The sequence below is a fragment of the Protopterus annectens genome, chromosome 3.part0, assembly GCF_019279795.1.
Source record: "Protopterus annectens isolate FY-2018-M chromosome 3.part0, PAN1.0, whole genome shotgun sequence".
Lineage (NCBI taxonomy): Eukaryota > Metazoa > Chordata > Ceratodontiformes > Protopteridae > Protopterus > Protopterus annectens.
Window position 1 is genome coordinate 823917351 of NC_056731.1, and position 19605 is coordinate 823936955.

Genomic DNA, 19605 nt, shown 5'->3' on the forward strand with positions numbered 1-19605 from the left:
TTGCCAATTCAATGTTAAGTTTTCCCCCATAGGGAGTTGGTGTTTTCTGGCGTGTAGCAGTCTTTCAAAGACTTGTATCCAGAGTTTACTACTCATGCATATGTAATCATATATTCAAGCTTCCTACAGTACAGCTTCAGAAACTCTCTGCCTGCTTTTATGATTCTGGTTAGTAGGCTCTTCAAAGGCAGAGTCTGGAGCACTGCTGTTGAGAATAACTGAGCTGACTACACTGCAGCCTCTGGATACCTCAAATATTCTTACAGCTTGTCACTTGGCTTCACAGAATGTCAGACATGAAGTGAAGAAACTGTCACTGACACTTCCTTTGTATACAGTCAGTAACCAAATGTTTGTGTGAAAAACTTTTTCTTCTTTCTTTAGACTACTTTACCAAATGATTCCCAAGACAAATACATGCTCATTTGCTGGGGAAGCTGTGTGCCTAGCTTTGCAGAATTTCATAAAGCACACAGTTACATAACTATATACACATGCATGAAGTTGTTAACCAATTCATTTTGCAATATATGCCGCGGTGGTACGCCGGTAGCGTTGTTACCTCACAGCAAGAGGTTCTCCCGTTCGATTCTCAGCTGGGCTTGGGAGTGCCTTCTGTGTGGAGTCTGCATGTCCTCCCCGCGGTTGGGTAGCATTCGAAAGACATGCGTGCATAAATAGGCATGCCTTCGTTGAAGGTTGGGCGTCAAGCTGGCACCTCGGAGTTACGTAAAAATCTACTGCCAATCATTAGCGGACCGGAGTTCCGCTGTGGCAACCCCTTACCGGGAAAAGCCGAAAGACAAACAACAACAACTTATCACAGTCACAAATGTGTAAAATATTCAAAGGTGTCACTCCAGAGGGCTGTCTCTTCCACTCTGCTCACTGACTCTTCCAAGAGGCTCTCCAGTTTGATTCTCTGTTGGTGCGCCTTCTGTGCGGAGTCTGCATGTCGTCCCTGCAGTCGAGTGAATTTAAAGACATGTAGGTAGGTGCGAGCGTGTGTGGGTGTGCCTTCTTTGAAGGTTGGGTGCCAGGCTGGCAACTCAACACCGTAAAAATTCACTATCAATCATTAGCGGACTGGAGTTCCGCTGTGACAACCCCTAAGCAGGAAAAGCCGAAAGACAGTTTGACTCCTCCTTTAGTACTCAACAGAAAACTACATTTGTGACAATATCTTGATTAGAAAAAAAAAGGTTTAGGGAACACAGACTCCAAGATATATCCCTTTTTAGGAATGAAACATTTAAACAACATTGGTGATGCTTCCTAGAATGTGTTGGACTTGGATAAAGACAAGCATCACAGTATGAGATTGTAATTAAAAATATAAACACTAAAACCTTTTAAAAAAGAATAATTACAGCATGCTTTGGCAGTATAACAGCAAAATAGTGTTGATCGCCAGCTAGCACCTAAAAGGGATGGCATTTTGATTACCAAACAACAACAAAAAAGAATAACATCTTGCTGCTTAGTCCAAACTTACACAATAGTTTTTCCAATATGTTTGAATGATTTTTCCACAAATTCTCGAACACTATGGACCTCACCGGTAGAGATGACAAAGTCTTCAGGCTCTTCTTGTTGCAACATCAACCACATGGCCTGCAGAAAAAAAAAATCAAGAAAGCATCCAGTTTAAATAAGAGCACCGTGATAAGTCTGACTTTACTGTTTACTTCTTAATCTGAGTTGATTAACTGCAGCATTTGTAAAAGGTGAAGATCCAATGTCAATGAAAATGGAAGCACTCTATTTATCCACAGGACAGGTAAAGTACAGGCTTGCCCAGATCTCTTAGACCATTCATCTCACCACTGAGTTGAAAGGGTTATCTTTCTTGGGAGACAGAATAATTCAGTCCTGGCTTGTTCAGCACAAGGTGCTCTTTATATGAAATAAATCACAAATGTCTGTGTAGACAAACAGGTTCCACAGCTACAGAAAACCCGTAACTTAAAACTGCTATGGTTAATGAAGCAGTCTGACTGTTAGCATAAATTTAGGTGTAACATATCTGTCTGCTGATATTAATTATTTCATTATAGGTGATACATCTGATAGCAGTGTGACTGTAGAAACTTACATTCAGCAGTGAAAAAAAGGAAACGCAAAGAAAGAAAAACAAAAACAAAAAAAGGAAGACTGCTTGTCTAGTCGGATTTTTTTGTAATCATAGCACAATTTATTTAGTTGAATTTTACGGCGTTAAGTATAAAAAAAAGAAAATAAAAACATACTTAGAGTGTACGATAATAACCAGCACTCACACCACAGCAGTCAACAATGGTGTTCCCAAGGTTCTGTGCTAGGCCCGCTCTTATTTACACTATTCATCAACAATTTAACAACTGACATAGGGAGGGTGGCCTAATGGTTAAGGTGCTTACCTTACAAACACAAGGTGCTGGGTTTGAGTCTCAAAAGGGATAACTGGCAAGGCTTAAAATGGCCCACAAGGGCTGTTAGTCTAGTACAAACCTATATATACATATTACAAAGCACATATATTACTTTAAAATGATTTTATTATTACTTCTGTGATGGCTTGGTGGTTAACTACTGTGACTATGGTGTATAGGGTCCTAGGTTCAAGACATACCTTCACGATCTTCGGGCCTTGACTGAAAAAGGACCTGTGTCCATTTGGAATTTCCCAGTAAATAAATGTAAATGAATAAAATAATAAATAAAACAAAATTCACAGCAGCTTCCAAATAAAATTTGTAATCCACAAAATGAAGCAGCTTTTCAGGCAAAACAATAAAGCCCTGAGCAGGGCAAGCTTAGAAAATTGTGAAAAAACCCACAGACGGCTCAGCACACTTCAGCTGTGTTTCTGTGGAATTAAGTGAACTGAAGTGTACTGAGCCGTCTGTGTGTTTTTTCACAATTTTCTAAGCTTGCCCTGCTTAGGGCGTTATTGTTTTGCCTGAAAAGCTGCTTCATTTTATGGATTACAAAAATAATAAATAAATCTTAAATTATACACAATAACATTTTTTACTCCTTGAAGCTAACACATTCTGAATTACAAGCAAATTTTACTAACTATGAAGTGCAGCTATCCAGTAATAAACTCAAACAGCTATAAGGTTGTATTCATTGACTATAAGGGTGTCCTTATGTGGACCCCGACTGTTCTTTTATAAAGCAGGAAAGGGAGACTATACAAAAGCTACAAATATGGGAGAAAGAAGACAAGGGATGCACAGAAGGAAGCCATGAGGAGGACTGTAGACTAGGATATGAGGGAGGAAGGACTATTTTTTTGTGGGGAGAAGTATTTTTCAAAAAAAAAATTTAAAAAGGAAAGTTGGGAAAGGAGTAAAGGAAGAAGCTGTAGGACAGAGGATTAGGGAGGAGTTAATGATTTCATTTATTTTATTTTTATTTTACATTTGTTGACCAGGACTGTCTGACTGAGCTGAAGAGCCCTTTTTCAGTGGAGGCCAGGGAAGAAAAGCTCCAACATATTATACAATTTTATTATAAATTAGCATTAAACAGCAATATTACAGGATTATTACAAGGCATTAAGTAGCAATACAATGTTATACAGTGTCAATAATCAGGAGTATAGCATAACTATTTCAAGATGTATAAAAAGAAATATGTCATTAAGATGAGTATAGTTTTTGGGGTAAGTTCATAGGTTGGTACTAGGCTATCAGCCCTAGGGTCTGTACAAGCCTAGCCATAACAATTCCCTGGCTATTTCTTCCCACAGTATTTACTTCCCTGTCTAGCAGGATGACTGATGTGATAACTGGGGTAAATTTCCTAGCTCTCATCCAGTTGTCAAGGTTCCTTTTGAAGAGGGCCAAGGAGGCGCTCTGCTTGCCGTGTATGGCCAGTCTATTCCAGAGTATGGGGAGTCTCTGGGTCAGAAATCTATCCCTCCAGCATGTTATGTTTATTGTAGTGACCAGGTTTAGGTCCCTGGAGCATGTGGCTCTGAGGGATTGGGATTTCTTTAAGTGTAGCATGTCTAACAGCTCTGGTTTGACATGGCCTTGCATGTTAAGCCAAGATCGCCACTGAGTAGACGATATGCGACAGAGTATAGCTGGAGTTTTTTTAGTCGGTCAGCATAGGGCATCTGCTTTAGGCCTGTGATTCTTTTAGTGAGGTGTTTCTGCGACCTTTCCAGTTGTTGCAGATGTATTGTGAGGTACATACCAAATGGGGTGTTGTACTCTATGATGGGTCTAATGAGGGATGAGTACAGTGGGATAATGACCCCCTTTTCTCTGGATGAAAAGCCCTTAGTGATGAGGTATGCCACATAGAAGGATTTCCTGACTGATGCAGTTATCGAAGGTGAGACCACTCCACCTGTGTTCCTAAGTCTCTTATCACACTTTCATTGTTTAGTGTACTGCCACCTATGTGGTAATTCATGGGTACATGTTTTTTCCCAAACGGGATAACTATACACTTCTTGGCACTGAGCTTGAGCCCATGGCTCTGGCACCAAGCATCTGTTTCTGTAAGGCCCTTTCGTAGAATATCCACATCACTTGGGGATTCAATAATGGCTCCCAGTTTGCAGTCATCTGCGAACTTTGTTAGCCAGAGTTCCTTAGTGTTGGCCTGTACTTCAGAGAAGTTGATGCCAAACAAGATTGGTCCCAGGACTGAACCCTGAGGTACACCACTCGTCACTTGTCTGGAGCTGGATTTGGAGTCTGCTACTTTTATAGTGTGGGTTCTGTCAATAAGCCAGTTGGAAACCCATCGAGTGACATAGGGATTTATGTCCAGCTTAGTACGTTTATCTGTGATTCCAGAGTGGGGGATGGTGTCTAAGGCCTTGGTGATGTCCAGATAGGCTGTGTGGACCACCTTACCCTTGTCCACGCCTCTGGAGACTGATTCAAAGAAGTCAATCAGGTTGAGGAGATATGATCAGCCCTTCACGAAACCAAACTGGGTGGGGTCCAGTGTCTGAAGGCTGCCAATGTCTTTGTTTATAAGTTCAATGATAATACGTTCCATGGCCTTGCAGATCAGGCTCGCCAGACTTATGGGATGGTAGTTCCCAGGATCCAAGGTGGATCCCCCTTGTGAAGTGGGATAACTGCAGCTGTGTGCCTCTCAGTGGGCACGAAGCCTTAGGTGAGGCTATGATTAAACATGACACTTAGGTGAGGTGCAAGTTCATTTTGTAGTTCATGTACATGTATGTAAGTGGTTACAAAAACCCAGTTTTATCATGATGTAGTTGCATGAAGGCAAGACAATTACAACAGAATGTTTCTCTGAGGCAATTTGCTTAACAGATTTTAGAAGACAGTAGAAACATAAAAGACAGCCAAGAACACCATGGATGGCTGAAGTTGTTGGGAGTAGGGGGAAACAAGACATACAGATGGCACAAAACAAAAACTCTGCAGTCACCAAAGAGCTCATATTAGTGAACACAAGCATGCACACACACACGCACACACCCACGTACACAATTATACATATGGTCCTACTCTACAAATTCTAAAGTACACATCTTGAGACTAAAATGCTTGGCTGCAACTGCAAGAAACTCAATAGTGAGTACACAAAATATCCAGACACATACTTAAAACTGTACAGTTTCATGCAAACATTACATGTAAAAAATATATAAAAATTTGTTTTCTGCAGGTTAGTTATCACCCCTGCAACTTCTATATGGGTGGGGCTTCACCCTCATATGTTGTGTCCCCTTTAATAGTCTCATTCTGAAATCATTAAACCCTGAAGAAAGAGTGATCAGTTATACATGCCATAAAACTATTTCACGTGGAACAATAGCTTAGAAAACAACTACTGGAAAATAATGAGAATTTGTCCTGATAGGAACATAATCCTTAAGGAAGGTGGGATGCGATTCTTGACACAAAACAGCTTGAAACTCTGTAATCTGTCAAAACTCGGGTAAAGACTATAAGAAACACCATCTACCAGGACACACGACTAAAGTTAAATGAGCCATCTAGTTCAAAGGCTATATATAACAGCATATCAGTCATGAAATTATTAACCAAAGGAGAAGACAATTCTTCACCATGAGCCAGAGATGAAGGATCTCTTTTAGGAAAGGTTCACTGGAATACACTGTTAGGGCCCCCCTCCACTTCTACTCCTCCATACTACAACATGACAGGATGGTTTATGCTGGTGAATAACTGGGGGCCTAGATAGAACACACACACAAAGTGCCTGGAAAATCTTGTTGATTTGTACACCTGAAGAGGAAAGATATTGTTCTGCTGTGATGGAGAACATTTTCCACTTGGTGTTGCAAATGCCTCACTGGAAGTCTTCTTGGCAGCCTTTAAGCATACAGAATTCTCCCTGGGGGAATGTAATAAATGAACAAGGAGCGACACAGCATTCAAGTGTTATCATTTCTGCTACACTGCCAAAACCCCTGAGACTAGGAACCGGACATCATCTGGACAGGAAAAACAGCCAAATGTCCTGGAACCAAACCCTTTTAACCTACCATGGGGTGATGAGTATGAGACTTAAACTTTCAAGTAAAATTCTACTGGCAAGGGAGGAATGAAGGAGAATGGGATGAGGCAGCCTTAAAGACTCCCCCAATCTAATGAGAATGCATCTACCATACACTCATCCCTACTGGAGGGAGCAAAACCTAGCTTAAGAACAATGCATTCTCCTGCTATGGATCAAATTTTAGTTTAAGTAGTAATGCATTTCCTGAATAGACAACAGATGTACTGTCTCAAGCCAAAGCTCCAAATGGGGGCACAAGCTGTAACTCAGAATATCTGACACAACATTGTGTCCTGAAATGTCATCGACCATCATCAGGAAGATTTTGCAACTGGTGAACCACTCCCATGCATAATCATTTTCCTGCACAGAGAGGAGTAGGAAGCCCTCCCCTCATTTTCTTAGTTACAAGAACCCATCTGTGCAACCTTGTGAGAAGCTAAGACTTCAAGAGTGCTTCCAAACCTTATAAGGCCAAGAATAGAGTGCTTAAGAAAACTGAGGTGGAGATGTTTCTCTAATGAGCTTCAACACTCTTGGGCTACAGCAGAACCAAAATGAATTCCCTTTTCATGCAGTGTGATACATTTCATGTAAAGAACCTGTACAAGGAAAGACAGTAAAGACCATCTCCAGACTGCAGGCCAAGACCTACAAAACAAGGAAGTAGTTGTAAGAGTCTAAAACAAGGAAAACAATGAAACAGGAACAATCATGACAATGAAGCAAGTAGCAAAACCATGTACTGCAAAACTACCATAAATAGCTCACCATTGGGGATTATGAACACCATCACTGCTATAAACCCACAGGGTTTGAAAAATTAGCTGGGCTTAAAGCCATCTCTGCAATGAAATATGGGAGGCCAGATCCCTGGGCCCCTTTTCAAAGAAAGAAATTGCAGTTCTGTGCAGAGCTGAGAGCTGCTTTAGTTAAGGGACTACAAAGAATTAGAAGCACAGAGGATTATCCTCAGATATAGTTAAACTTATGTGACTGCAGAAAAAGTATATTCCCATCTATAGCTGGAGCCAGGGAATCCTGAGCAGGGTTCACCAGTGGCTAGTCATCCAAAGGGGGAAAAAACAGAAAGCTGCACAAATGGAGAATTTCTTAGATACAACAAACACCTTGATAAAGTCCATCAGAAAAGAAAAATGCCAGATGGAAACATTCTGTACTGAAAGTGCTGCTTTGCACATAGCAAAGAACAGACATTTCCTACAGTGCTCCCAAGTATTCATATGTCATGTCACAAGTATTGCCATCATGAGCTGAAGGTTGAAACTGCTCAGATCCAATATTTAGCAGTAGACCACCCATGCATTAATGACAGTAGAAGACAAGCATAAAGCCCTCTTTCAGGATTCTCTTTGGAATGGACCCTATCTCTAACTCCCTTTACAAGAACAAACTGCAAATTTGTCAGGATCTCTTCCACCACCACCAACTACTACAGCTCACCTAACCAAGGATGCACAAGGACTAGCCTTTAAATTGAAAATATGGCCTTCTTCTACGATGTCTAGCATCCATTTGTCTCACAGAATGCCTTTTCAAGGTAAGGCAAAACTGGAGAACTTGCTCCTTCCTAAGTGGAACACTTGGGTCTCCCTTTTTAAGGCTGAAGTCCTTTTGAGGAACACTAGAGGAGGACAATGGAGGGGGGACAAGGTGACTCTCATGCTTTATAGGTCTCATACTGTGACAGTTTTCTGCCTACTATCAAGACAGGTTTAAGAGGGAAGAAAGAGGAGATCTGTGCACATCTCCCACCACTGAATGATCCTTACTCCTCTTCTAGGGATCTTCTACATGTTTTACTGTAATTATTTGCATCAGAAGGAAGATGCAATTAATCATAACTAATATATCTAATGATGTATTTAACTTCACACCCAAGTCATCACTAGGAAAAAATGCTATATATTGCATAACTGCTGTAACTCCAAATTTAAAAGCTTTACCCCCACCAAAAAAAATTCTTTATGTAATTCCAAGGTTGCACAAACTCAGAAAAAGTGGCAAAGGTGCATCTTTTCCTGCTCCTACAAGTGAAAACCAAGCATAGAATATATGGCAAACTATGTTCCAGAACAATAAACATCAACATCATAAACATCTGATCTTTCATTTTTATTCCATGGAGCAATAACAACCAACATATGAATAATACGGCCTCTCTTCTAAAAACTTATGATTCCTCATCCACAAAGTAAGCTTTTGGGGTATACTGATATAGTGTCACAAAATGAGGATGGCCTGAACCAAGTTGCCCACACCTCTCATCCACCAAGCATTACAGATATTGCACTTAGCCACTAAAATCATAGCAGATGGTCAGAAAAAGTAATTTCTTATTTTTTGCAATAATGTCTTTATATGCTAGACCCTATAAAGTTAGTGGCAGTTTATATATTTAATAAAGTATGCATTCAGACTTTATGAATGTAATTCTAGGATAAGTAAGCATAAATAAGAAGGCAAAATCATAGTGTTATGTCTAAATCATAGCAGCTGAAATGCATGATGCTGTCTTGCTCATGCAAGTGACAGATGCTGCAGTTCTGTCGACATCAAAGCTACACTGACCTCAAGAACATTTTCAGGTCTTTTGTTGATCTTCAAAGCATGCTTTAAAAACACTTACAAGGTCAAATACACTACATTACTATAATACATTCACCAAATTTGTTTTTCCTGGAATCTCCAAGAATTTCCTCCTTGTTTTTAACAATCATACATATTACTGCAGAAGTATTTCTAGGAGCCGCGGTGGTGCAGCGGTAGCATTGTTGCCTCACAGCAAGAGGCTCTCCCGTTCGATTCTCGGCTGGAGTGCCTTCTGTGTGGAGTCTGCATGTCCTCCCCACGGTCAAGTGGTGTTCGAAAAACATGCGTGAATGGGCGTGCCTTCATTGAAGGTTGGGCGTCGAGCTGGCACCTCGGCACCGTGAAAATCTACTGCCAATCATTAGCGGACCGGAGTTCCGCTGTGGCGACCCCTGACCGGGAAAAGCCGAAGGAACAACAATTGCAGAAGTATTTCTAAACTAGTGTGTCTCCACACACACAAACACATGCACACAAGCGTACAAAAAACTGTAGTCAGTATAACTAGAAACATCGTTTGAAAAATGCTCAAATCATTCAGTTTGAAAGCTAGCATTTGACTTTGTCTTTGCAGCACCAGTGAGATATTTATTACTCTTCCTAAAAGCATCTACAACTGGTCATTCTAAGTAGAACACTACAAAATTAAATATATATCCTTTAACTGAATGTCTGGAAATAAATAAGCAGTCTTTTACAGCACTGCATAACACAAGATCTGCCACACATAATGTAAACTGAGGTATTACAACTCTGCTTTTTATGTATAAAATTCTTTTCTGAATCTTTATAACAAGGTAAAGTGCTATTATTCTGTAACTTTAATTGTCACAAATTTATTTTTGGAATTAAAACAATCTTTCCAATACGAACTCCTTCAACTTCAACATACTTTTATTTTTCTATGAGTAGGAAGTGTAACCATTAATACTGGTCCACATGGTTTAGTTTAACAAGGATTCATTTTATGAAAGCAAAGGCCACGAATCCAAAGGAAAAAAACAAAACAAAACCCACAATATACAAACTTTCCAAATATCTAACCACAAGAATCAAAACCCAAAACAAAATGAAACCAAACAGATCACTAGAGCAATCAGCAAATACAACACTACTGGGTACCCAGCATTCCCCACACCCCCCTTAACTATATATACTAATCTCATATATGCATACCTGCAAGGAAGTCAGCAGCTTCATAAAGTCCTATTTGCTAACAGCACAGTTCATTTTCTGTCAAATGTGATTCAGTCATTTGTGGTTTAGATCAAATGAGTTTTCTATTAAATGGGCCACTGTTTTTTTTTCCCTTAATCAAATGAGCTTTAGATGAAATGAAATGTAACTCTCTCTCTCTCTATGTATGTATATATAAATACATATATAAATGTCAGAAATCTTCCTCATTTTTAAAATGCACGGTTCTCCCGTTCGATTTTCGGCTGGACCGCCTTCTGTGTGGAGTCTGCATGTCCTCCCCGCGGTCGAGTGGCATTCGAAAGACATACATGAATGGGCGTGCCTTCGTTGAAGGTTGAGCGTCGAGCTGGCACCTCGGCACCATGAAAATCTACTGCCAATCATTAGCGGACCGGTGCTCCGCTGTGGTGACACCTAACCGGGAAAAGCCGAAGGACCAACATGTAATAACCACACTCTGCTGAGTTACATTCTGAATTGTGACCACAAGTAGTTTTCAACACCATAGAAATGATGGTAAGAATTTAACACTGCTTCTAAAACTGTTGCAATGGCTATGAAATGCTTTAATACATCAGTTTCTGCACAAAATTAAAAAAGAGCAGCAAAAGTAAAATGTAAATGCCAATGTTACTGAAACACTCTTCTGACAACGTAAAAAGATGACATGAAAATAAACACTGTATATAACCAAAGGCGTTTCAGAAACTGTTGATATTGCTGAACCCAAAATCTCACAAAGAGCAGACATTTTTTTCTGAAACTCAGCATCCACAGAACAGCATTCTAAAACCTATGAGCATGGTATTCCTTTATAAGTTACGTTATTTTCTTAACAGTAATAACAAGAATAATAATCATCATCTACTGCTGAAAATTGGCGTAACTGAATGCTTCATAAATCATTACCTATGCAAAATATTTTGTGATACTCCTGCGAATTCTATAAAAATGAAACTCAGGGCTGTCTGCACATCCTTAAAAGAAATAATGAATCATGCACTGTTATAAAGGCTGCAGCATATGCACCATTAGAAAGACTACACAGCACAAAGCTACCTCCTTAGCCACCATATTAGGTGAAAGCAATGCTATGCTCATCCTAGCTAAAAGCAGACTTGCTCAGATTCTTGACCTTGATTCAATTTAGAGGTATTTCCTCTATGTAATCACATAGCACAAAACTGCAGGCTGAGAACTAGGATAGAAAGAGGCCAATAATTACAGGGTTTATTTATCATATTTAGCTAGTTTACTGGGTAAAACAGAAGAGGGAAGAATATGTTTAAAATTCTACAAAGTATAATTAATGGTTATTGACTAGTAAATGAAGAACAGGTGACAAGCAGAATTAGAAGATAAATGATCTCAGGTTGTAGCATGATAATGGGTTAGTAATTACTGCAAGACCAGAGCCTACGGAGTCCGATCACAATACCACATCATGCCCAGAACACAAAGGCCCCTGTGTGAAAGGCATTGAAGTCATTTACCTCTCATACAGCTGCACAGTTGATCTGGTCCATTTATTCTCTGATGGACTACACAGCTGAGGCAAAAGTTCAACAATTCTCACTTTCCTGTTCACATACTGAACCGCATGACCCATGGCATCGCTGGGCCACAGACTGGATTCAAATCCCTGCCCCACTGACATGGGGCTCTCTTTTAACCATTTCATTTGCAAGCTCCAAGACAACATTTTTAGGTTTAAATTCCACAAGTTGCTGACTTGCTTAAGTAGCTAAGTATTCTAACTGCTGAGAAACATAAAACATTTTTGCCAAAAAAAAAAAGAAATTCAGACTTTGCCTGTCAGCAAACTGGAAACTCACACTTAGAAAAACTTGATTCTGTCAATATTTCTACGCTAATTGTTTATATATAGATATATATATATATATATATGTGTGTGTGTGTGTGTGTGTGTGTGTGTAAAGATAGCTCATTGAACTGGCTGTAGGATAAAGAGGCCTCCACTTCACTTTAAAGTGGTAAACACACCACATGTAAACTTTCTGGTACTGGTTTTAACATTTTTTTTTTTTAGGTAAGAGAGCCTGGTGTACAAATGTGAAATTTTGGCTACAACCCTGACAGAGATGTGCGCAGTGCAACGTGATAAGCTGCAGAAAACCTAAATTTCAGCAGTTTTTTTGCCTTCCTGCTCTTTCGCTACCTTTCATATATGACTGAAGAACACTACTGTCTCCCTTGTCACTGTTACTATTCTGATATTCGAAGCCTGATTTTTAAAGAGCTGCTACATCCTAAATGATAGTCAGTTTCTGATCTACCTCCTTTTGGCTAAGCTACAACACGTGCATGTGTGCCATCCAACATTCCATGTGATTTGATCTTACGTTCCTTCAGGTGCTACAGTTACCTGGAGTTTACATTTACTTATGCACCAGAATGAACTGTGGTTAGCAGGAGAAGGGTGCAGAAAGAAAACAGTTACATGTAGCAAAAAAAAAAAAAAATGGATAGTATACTACAAGGTTTAGAGATAGCTGTCCTTATTCTATTCCATAGCACCTCTGCAGAAGAAAAGAACAGAAAGGGAAATATCACTGTAGCTCAGACATAGCAGTCAGTTCCTGTTCACCTGAAGTGAATGTGACAAATATAAAGTACAGCACAGATCAAAACCTTGTCTATACCAGAGGCGAGTGCCATTTTAACTAATCACTTACCTAAAGTACTTTAGCTATAGTAAAATAATGTTTTAAATCAGTAAGGTACAAGATGAAAAGTGGCAGCATGTGCTGCAAACTGTTATGAAATGTAATGCACAAGTATGAAATGTGTGTCTTGCAGTCTCTGGGTGGGCAATAAAATATGGACCATGCCTACCAGCTGATACTACTGTTCTTAATAAAAACTGCAGGCTAGCATTTAGCTACTGTAGTCTAGATGGCAGAAAATACATATACCTCTGCACATTATGCAAAACGATCCTTCCAACTATTCATATTTGTTGAGGTACGAAAATTTACTATACTGTCTGAGTTCTTTTGAAGCCTGGCACTCCTTTTGTTGTATTATTCAGAGAAATAGGTGCTTTGTGCAATATATCAAATCACTAGAAAAAAGAGGTTATGTCTTACCATAACATTCCATCTGTGTTGTAGATCTTTGTTCATTCATTACAGTTAGGACCTTGGAACCGATATGGCCGTTTCCCAGCATGTGCAAGCCAAAAACTCTCAGCTAACACCTACCCATAATGCCCCTCTCCTATTTACTCCAGATCAAGTTTGCCTGCCCTAGATAAAAGATGCAGTAATAGAAAAGATAGCAGGAGGCTCTGTCTGAGCAAATACCTAACCAGGAGTTCCTAAAGTACACCAGGAGTCCAGGCAGGAGGGCGGGAAGTAATGAATGAACAAAAATCTACAACACAGATGGAACGTTATGGTAAGACATAACTTCTTTATTTGATGTTGTAAATCTTTGTTCTTTCATTACAGTTAGGACCGAGTCCAGAGCTACCTGAGTCCTGGGTGGCCCTAAGGAAGGATATTCCTGAGCACCATAGAACCAAAAGATGCTTGTCCCCTGGAGGTCAAATCCAATTTGTAAGGAGATATAAAGGTATGAGGTCTTGCCTAAGTGGCTGCTGCATATATATCATCCATAGAGGCTCTGGAATGAAAAGCTACAGAAGTAGCCATAGATCTGGTAGAATGAGCCTTTATTCTGGAAGGTAAGGATAGCTTACTCTGTTGGTAGATAAAGGTAATGATGTTTCTAAGCCAAGAGGATAAAGTCACTTTGGAAACAGGTTTACTCAATCTGGGTCCTGCAAAGGCCACAAACAATTTGATCTGTTTTCCTGAAAGATTTAGTCCTGTCCAAATAACAACAAAGCTGCCAATGCACATAAAGGGTGTGGAAAAGGTACTCCCCTCTATTAGAATGCCGAGGGAGGAAAATCGGCAGGACAATAGATTGGTTAATGGAAAAGCCAGAAATGACCTTGGGCAAGAAAGAAGGGTCAGTACGAAGGGACACCCTATCCATGTGGAAGATCAAGTAAGGACTCTTGACACTCAAGGCCTACAGTTCAGATACTCTTCTCGCTGAGGTAAGTGCTACTAGAAGTATGGTTTTCCATGACAAAAATTTCAAATCACATGAATCACAGGGTTCGAAGGGAGAACATGTGAGAGTCTGAAGCACCAGAGTCACATCTCAGGGTTCTAAGGGAGGCTTGGCCGGATGTTTAACATGTAATACTCCCTTCAAAAAGGTCTTGCACAGGTGGTGTGACATAATTGAAGAATTATCACGACCATTATGAAAATTGGTGATAGCTGCTAAATGTACAGTGATCGTTGAAGCTGAGGCTCCTGCATGCAAAAAAGTAGTCAGGTATCGTAGGATCTTTTGAATAGGCACAAAGAAAGGGTCTGAGTTCTGGTCTTTGGCCCAAATAGAGAACCTAGTCCATTTACTAGAATAAACTTTGCTAGTGAAAAGTTTGTGTGAGGCCAGAAGAATTTCACAAACAGGAGATGGGATGTCAGGCAGCCTGGCAATCACTGGAAGTCGAAGAACCAAGCTGTGAGCTTGAGCCTGTGCAATTCAGATGGATCAGTCCCAGAGGATGAGATAACAGGTCCTGGGAATGATCCAGAATCCATGGGCTGTGAATCAGATGAGGCCATAGAAATGGGAACCAGAGTTGACGTGGCTAGTAGGGGGCAATGAGGATCAATTTGCTTTGCAACCTTTGAGCCTTCTGGAGAAATTCTGGGATGTGGGGAAATGAGGGAAAGGCATACAGAAGACCCGGGGGCCAATCATGTGTTAGAGCGTCCCTCGGTGGCTCCCCCTGAGGTGGGATCAGGGCAAAACAGCTTCTGCATTTGTAGTTTAGAGGGAAAGCAAACAGGTCGCAGCAAGGCTTGCCCCAGCGCTGGAAGATCCGACCTGCTGTTACAGGGTTGAGGGACCACTCGTGAGGCACCAGGATATTCCTGCTCAGATTGTCTGCAATAAGGTTGGAACTCCCAGGAATGTGCGTTGCTATAAGAAAGTGGTTGGAAACTATCGCCCAGTGCCAAATCCTCATGACTTCCCGACACAGGGGGTAAGACCTGGTTCTGCCTTGCTTGTTGATATACCAGATGACTGACATGTTGTCTGACTGAATTGCAATGGTCCCCGAGGGAAGGGATGCATGGAACACTTGCAATGCTAAGAGAACTGCCCTCAGTTCCAGGACATTTATGTGCAAGTTGGCCTCCATGGGGGGACCAGTTGTCTTGGACAGTCTTTCCCTGGAAATGCCCCCCACCCTAACAGTGAAGCATCCGTGGTCACTGTGGCCATGGGCTGGGGAAGACAGAAAGGTCGACACCAAAGATTCGTTTGTGGCTTCATCCACCATAGCATTTCTTTCTTGCAACGGTTTGTAAGGCGTATTATGTGGTCGAGTGGGTGAGTTAGCAATGACCACTGTGCGGAAAGGAGCCACTGCAGGATTCTCATGTGCAGTCCCTCCAGTGGTACTAACGTAATGGCAGCTACCATGGAGCCCAAGAGGTGCAGTACAGACATGCTGATACAAAGGTCTGAGGAAGAAGGTCTTGGATTTGGTGTCTTATTTTCAAAAGCCTGTGAGGGGGGAGAGAAGCTTGACAAGATGTTGTGTCGAAGACTGATCCAATAAATCCCAGTGTCTTTGTTGGGGACATTTGAGATTTGTCTTTGTAGACTGTAATCCCCAAGCGGAGAGCGAGAGCTTGAGCGTTAGAGAGGCTGCAGACTAGAAGATTCCTGGTCAGAGCGGTAAGGAGCAAATCATCTAGATAGGGAGACACCTGGAATCCTTGTAGTTGACGATGAGCTACCACAACTGCCATACATTTGGTGAACACTCGGGGGGGGGGGGGGCTGTCAAGAGACCAAATGGCAGTGCCCTGATCTGGTAGTGATTGGCTCCAAGCCAGAGGCGGAGAAACCACCGGGAGCAGTGATCCATCTTTATGTGGTAGTACGTGTCCTGGAGGTCTAAAGAGAACATCTAGTTATCTCTCCCTAGGAAGGAAAGAATGGACTGTATCGTGACCATCCGAAATTTTTGAGGTTTGATAAATTTGTTCAATAGGCTGAGATCCAGGATTGGTCTCCAGTCCCCTGTCATTTTTGGCACTAAAAAAGGACCTCGAGTAAAACCCGGATCCTGTCTGGTCTGGTGGGACTGGTTGGATGACTCTTTTCCTTAACAGCTTTAATATGTCTAAGGCTGCTAATTCCCTCTGATTGGGTGGTACATCGGGGGTTCGTTTGACAGGTCTGGGAGTTAAGTCGAAAGGTATTTGTTAGCCTCTGGATATTATTCTCTGCACCCAAACATCGGTAGTAATAAGATGTCAGGCTGGTAGATGCAGAGAAAAACGACCCCTGACAGCTTCCAGAGGGAAGCAATCGGGCCGCTGCTCAAGAGCGCTGGTAGGGTCTGCCGGAGAGAGAATCTCTAGCGCCCTGGTTATGCAGACCCCCTCTACCCCAAAAAGGGACGTCTTCCATATGAGGTTTCCCCTTTGCCCCGGGGGGATTGTTCACCACGAGTGTCACGAAAAGGTCCTTGGGATTTCTTGAACCACATTTTTCCTTCCTTCTGGTTCCTGGAGTAGAACCTCTGGGGGTTGGAAAGGTGTATGCCCACAGCAGACAAGGTCTTTCCGTCTTTCTCACTATGTGTAAGTGTGTTTCGTACTTTAGGTCCAAAAAGTGCAGATTCGGCGACAGGTGCATTGACGAAGAAAAATTTAAAGTGGTCTACGAAATCACACAACCACATCCAAGTATTACATCTCATGACAACGCCTGATGCAGCAGCTTGAGCTGCACCCTCGGTGGAGTGAGATATGAAATGCATCGAGGGGTTTGAGATAGATTTAAGGGTAGTTAGCTGAGAGGCGACAGTATCACACACCTCATCAGACAGTACCCCACCAAAGAGGAAGACATTTCAGAAATTAGGTCTCTTTGGAGATGAGTAAAGTGTGCCAGATAGTTCAGCGACCGAATGGCAAATGTCGCTGAAGCATAGGTTCATTTCCCTAGTCTGTCCATGGTATGGGACTCTCTGTTTGGAGGATGGATGGTGGAACTATCTTCTGCCAGTTCCCTCTTGGTAGCTGCCCCCACGACCATAGAATCAACTGTCAACTGCTACACCAGTGGGGCTGGTCTTTAGGTGTAGATAAAATTTTTGTCTGGCCTCAGAGGGACAGGTTCTATGTTGTCTGGGGCCTTCCATGCACCCTGTACAATGAGTTTAACAAGGTCATCTGCCAGTGGGGTCACCCAAGAAGTAGATGGCTGGGCATGGAAGGCCTGCAGGAACACCGATTCCTCAGAAGAAGGGTTATAGGACTTCCAGTCTCCCCGCTGCTTGAGGAGTTCGAGAATGTCTCCGAATGAGATGTCGTCTGGGGCAGACCGTGGGGACCCTTCCCCCTCATCACAATCAGTGTCTTTGGTGATAGATTCTTCCAGTGAATCAAGGTGTTTCCTCTTGCACCATTCTTCTGGGGTGGCTCCCCAGTGGGATCTTCTGAGGTGAACTCCAGAGAAGGGGTTCCCTTCAAAGTGGGTTCTTGTGATTCCTGTGCCCAGGGTTCTGAAATAGAGGGTTGGGAGAGGAGCAAGAGAACTGGTAGCCATTGGAGCTGTGGACATAGACAGCACCAGCAAGAAAATAGGCGACGGGCTAGATACCAAGGTATGGATGGTCCAAGCACTGCTTTGGGAGAGCATTGGTTCCACCAGAGCCGATGCAACAAGGGTGGATGGTGCCAATAGGGAAAACATTGCTGTCGAAACAGAGACAGTATGCACCGGAGGTATCTTGTCCTTGGCAGGTATTCGAGTTTTGGAGCTGATGGAGCCGAAGAAACTGTCGGCACCATGGCTGGGGATGGTGCCGAAGCAGGTACAGTCATCGGAGCCGATGTCGGATCCAAGGATGGCACCGAAGTCAGTGGTGCTGAGGTCAGAGCTGAAATAGGGGGTGAATATCATGGACGGCACCGAGGGAGAAGGCGCAAAGCCTGGTGACAAAGAGGTCTGCACCGAGGAAGCACAGAGCCAACTCGGTTTCATAACTGACGGGGGATGCAGGTACTGAGTGACTCCGTTTGTCCTTAGGTTTTTTGGTCTTGGAGGGGGGAGACCTCCGACCTAGATAGAGCCTCCGAAAAAGGGTGCCTTGAGTAATCCGTTTTTCCTTATTTTTTTTTGGTCTTTGGAGGGGGTGAGACCTCCGACCCAGATAGAGCCTCCAAAAAAGGTGTCTTGAGTAATCCGTTTGTCCTTATGTTTTTTGGTCTTTGGAGGGGGTGAGACCTCCGACCCTGATACAGCCTCCGAAAAAAAGGTGCCTTGAGTAATCCGTTTTTCCTTATGTTTTATGGTCTTTGGAGGGGGTGATGCCTCCGACCCAGATACAGACTCCGAAAAAGGTGCCTCTGGAAAAAAAAAGGTGCCTTGAGTAATCCGTTTTTACTATGTTTTATAGTCTTTGGAGGGGGTGAGACCTCTGACCCAGATTAGAGCCTCCGAAAAAGGTGCCTTAAGTAATTCGTTTTTCCTTATGTTTTTTGGTCTTTGGAGGGGGTGAGACCTCCGACCCAGATAGAGCCTTCGAAAAAGGTGTCTTGAGTAAACCTTTTAAGATAAGTTTATTATTACATTCTGCTAGTGTACAATTACTAAAACTAGCACAAACGTCACAGTCAGCTCTAATATGATCCACGCCCAAACAGCAGACACAACAAACATGTGTATCTGAGTTAGGCATCTTACGTCCACACTTGTCATACTGTTTAAATCCCAACTTAGCTTTGTCTGACATAGTAAGGCAACAAGGCTATCCTATAGAAAATATAAGGGAGAAAATACCAGTGATGTTATTTTAAAAAATACCACTAGAAGAAAAGAAAGGCCTGTCAAAGACAGGAGAGTGAGGGACAGTACCAATAAAGGTAAAAAATTAAATTACCAAGGAAAAGGGTAAGAAATAGGCTTAGGTTTATAGGCGACAGTAAGAAAAGACGAACTTGACTAAAAATTAAATAATTTTGAAAAGAAACGGTCTTAAAATTAACAATTTTCTACTTAGCTTTGAGAGAGATGGCTAGCACGACTGACTAGGAACATGGCAAACGAGATCTGGAGTAACTAGGACAGGGGCATTGTGGGTAGGTCTTAGCTGAGAGTTTTTGGCTTGCATGAGCTGGGAAACGGACGTATCAGTTGCGAGGA

At 42.0% G+C, this 19605-nt stretch overlaps 1 protein-coding gene across 1 annotated transcript in view; it reads right to left on the reverse strand.

Moving 5' to 3' along the window:
• GMDS (GDP-mannose 4,6-dehydratase) overlaps window positions 1-19605 on the reverse strand; it is a 2292844-nt gene that overhangs the window by 479083 nt on the left and 1794156 nt on the right. Inside the window, exon 8 of the mRNA XM_044065162.1 lies at window positions 1496-1614. Within this exon, the coding sequence (XP_043921097.1) occupies window positions 1496-1614 (119 nt within the window). The remainder of the gene's footprint in view (window positions 1-1495; window positions 1615-19605) is intronic.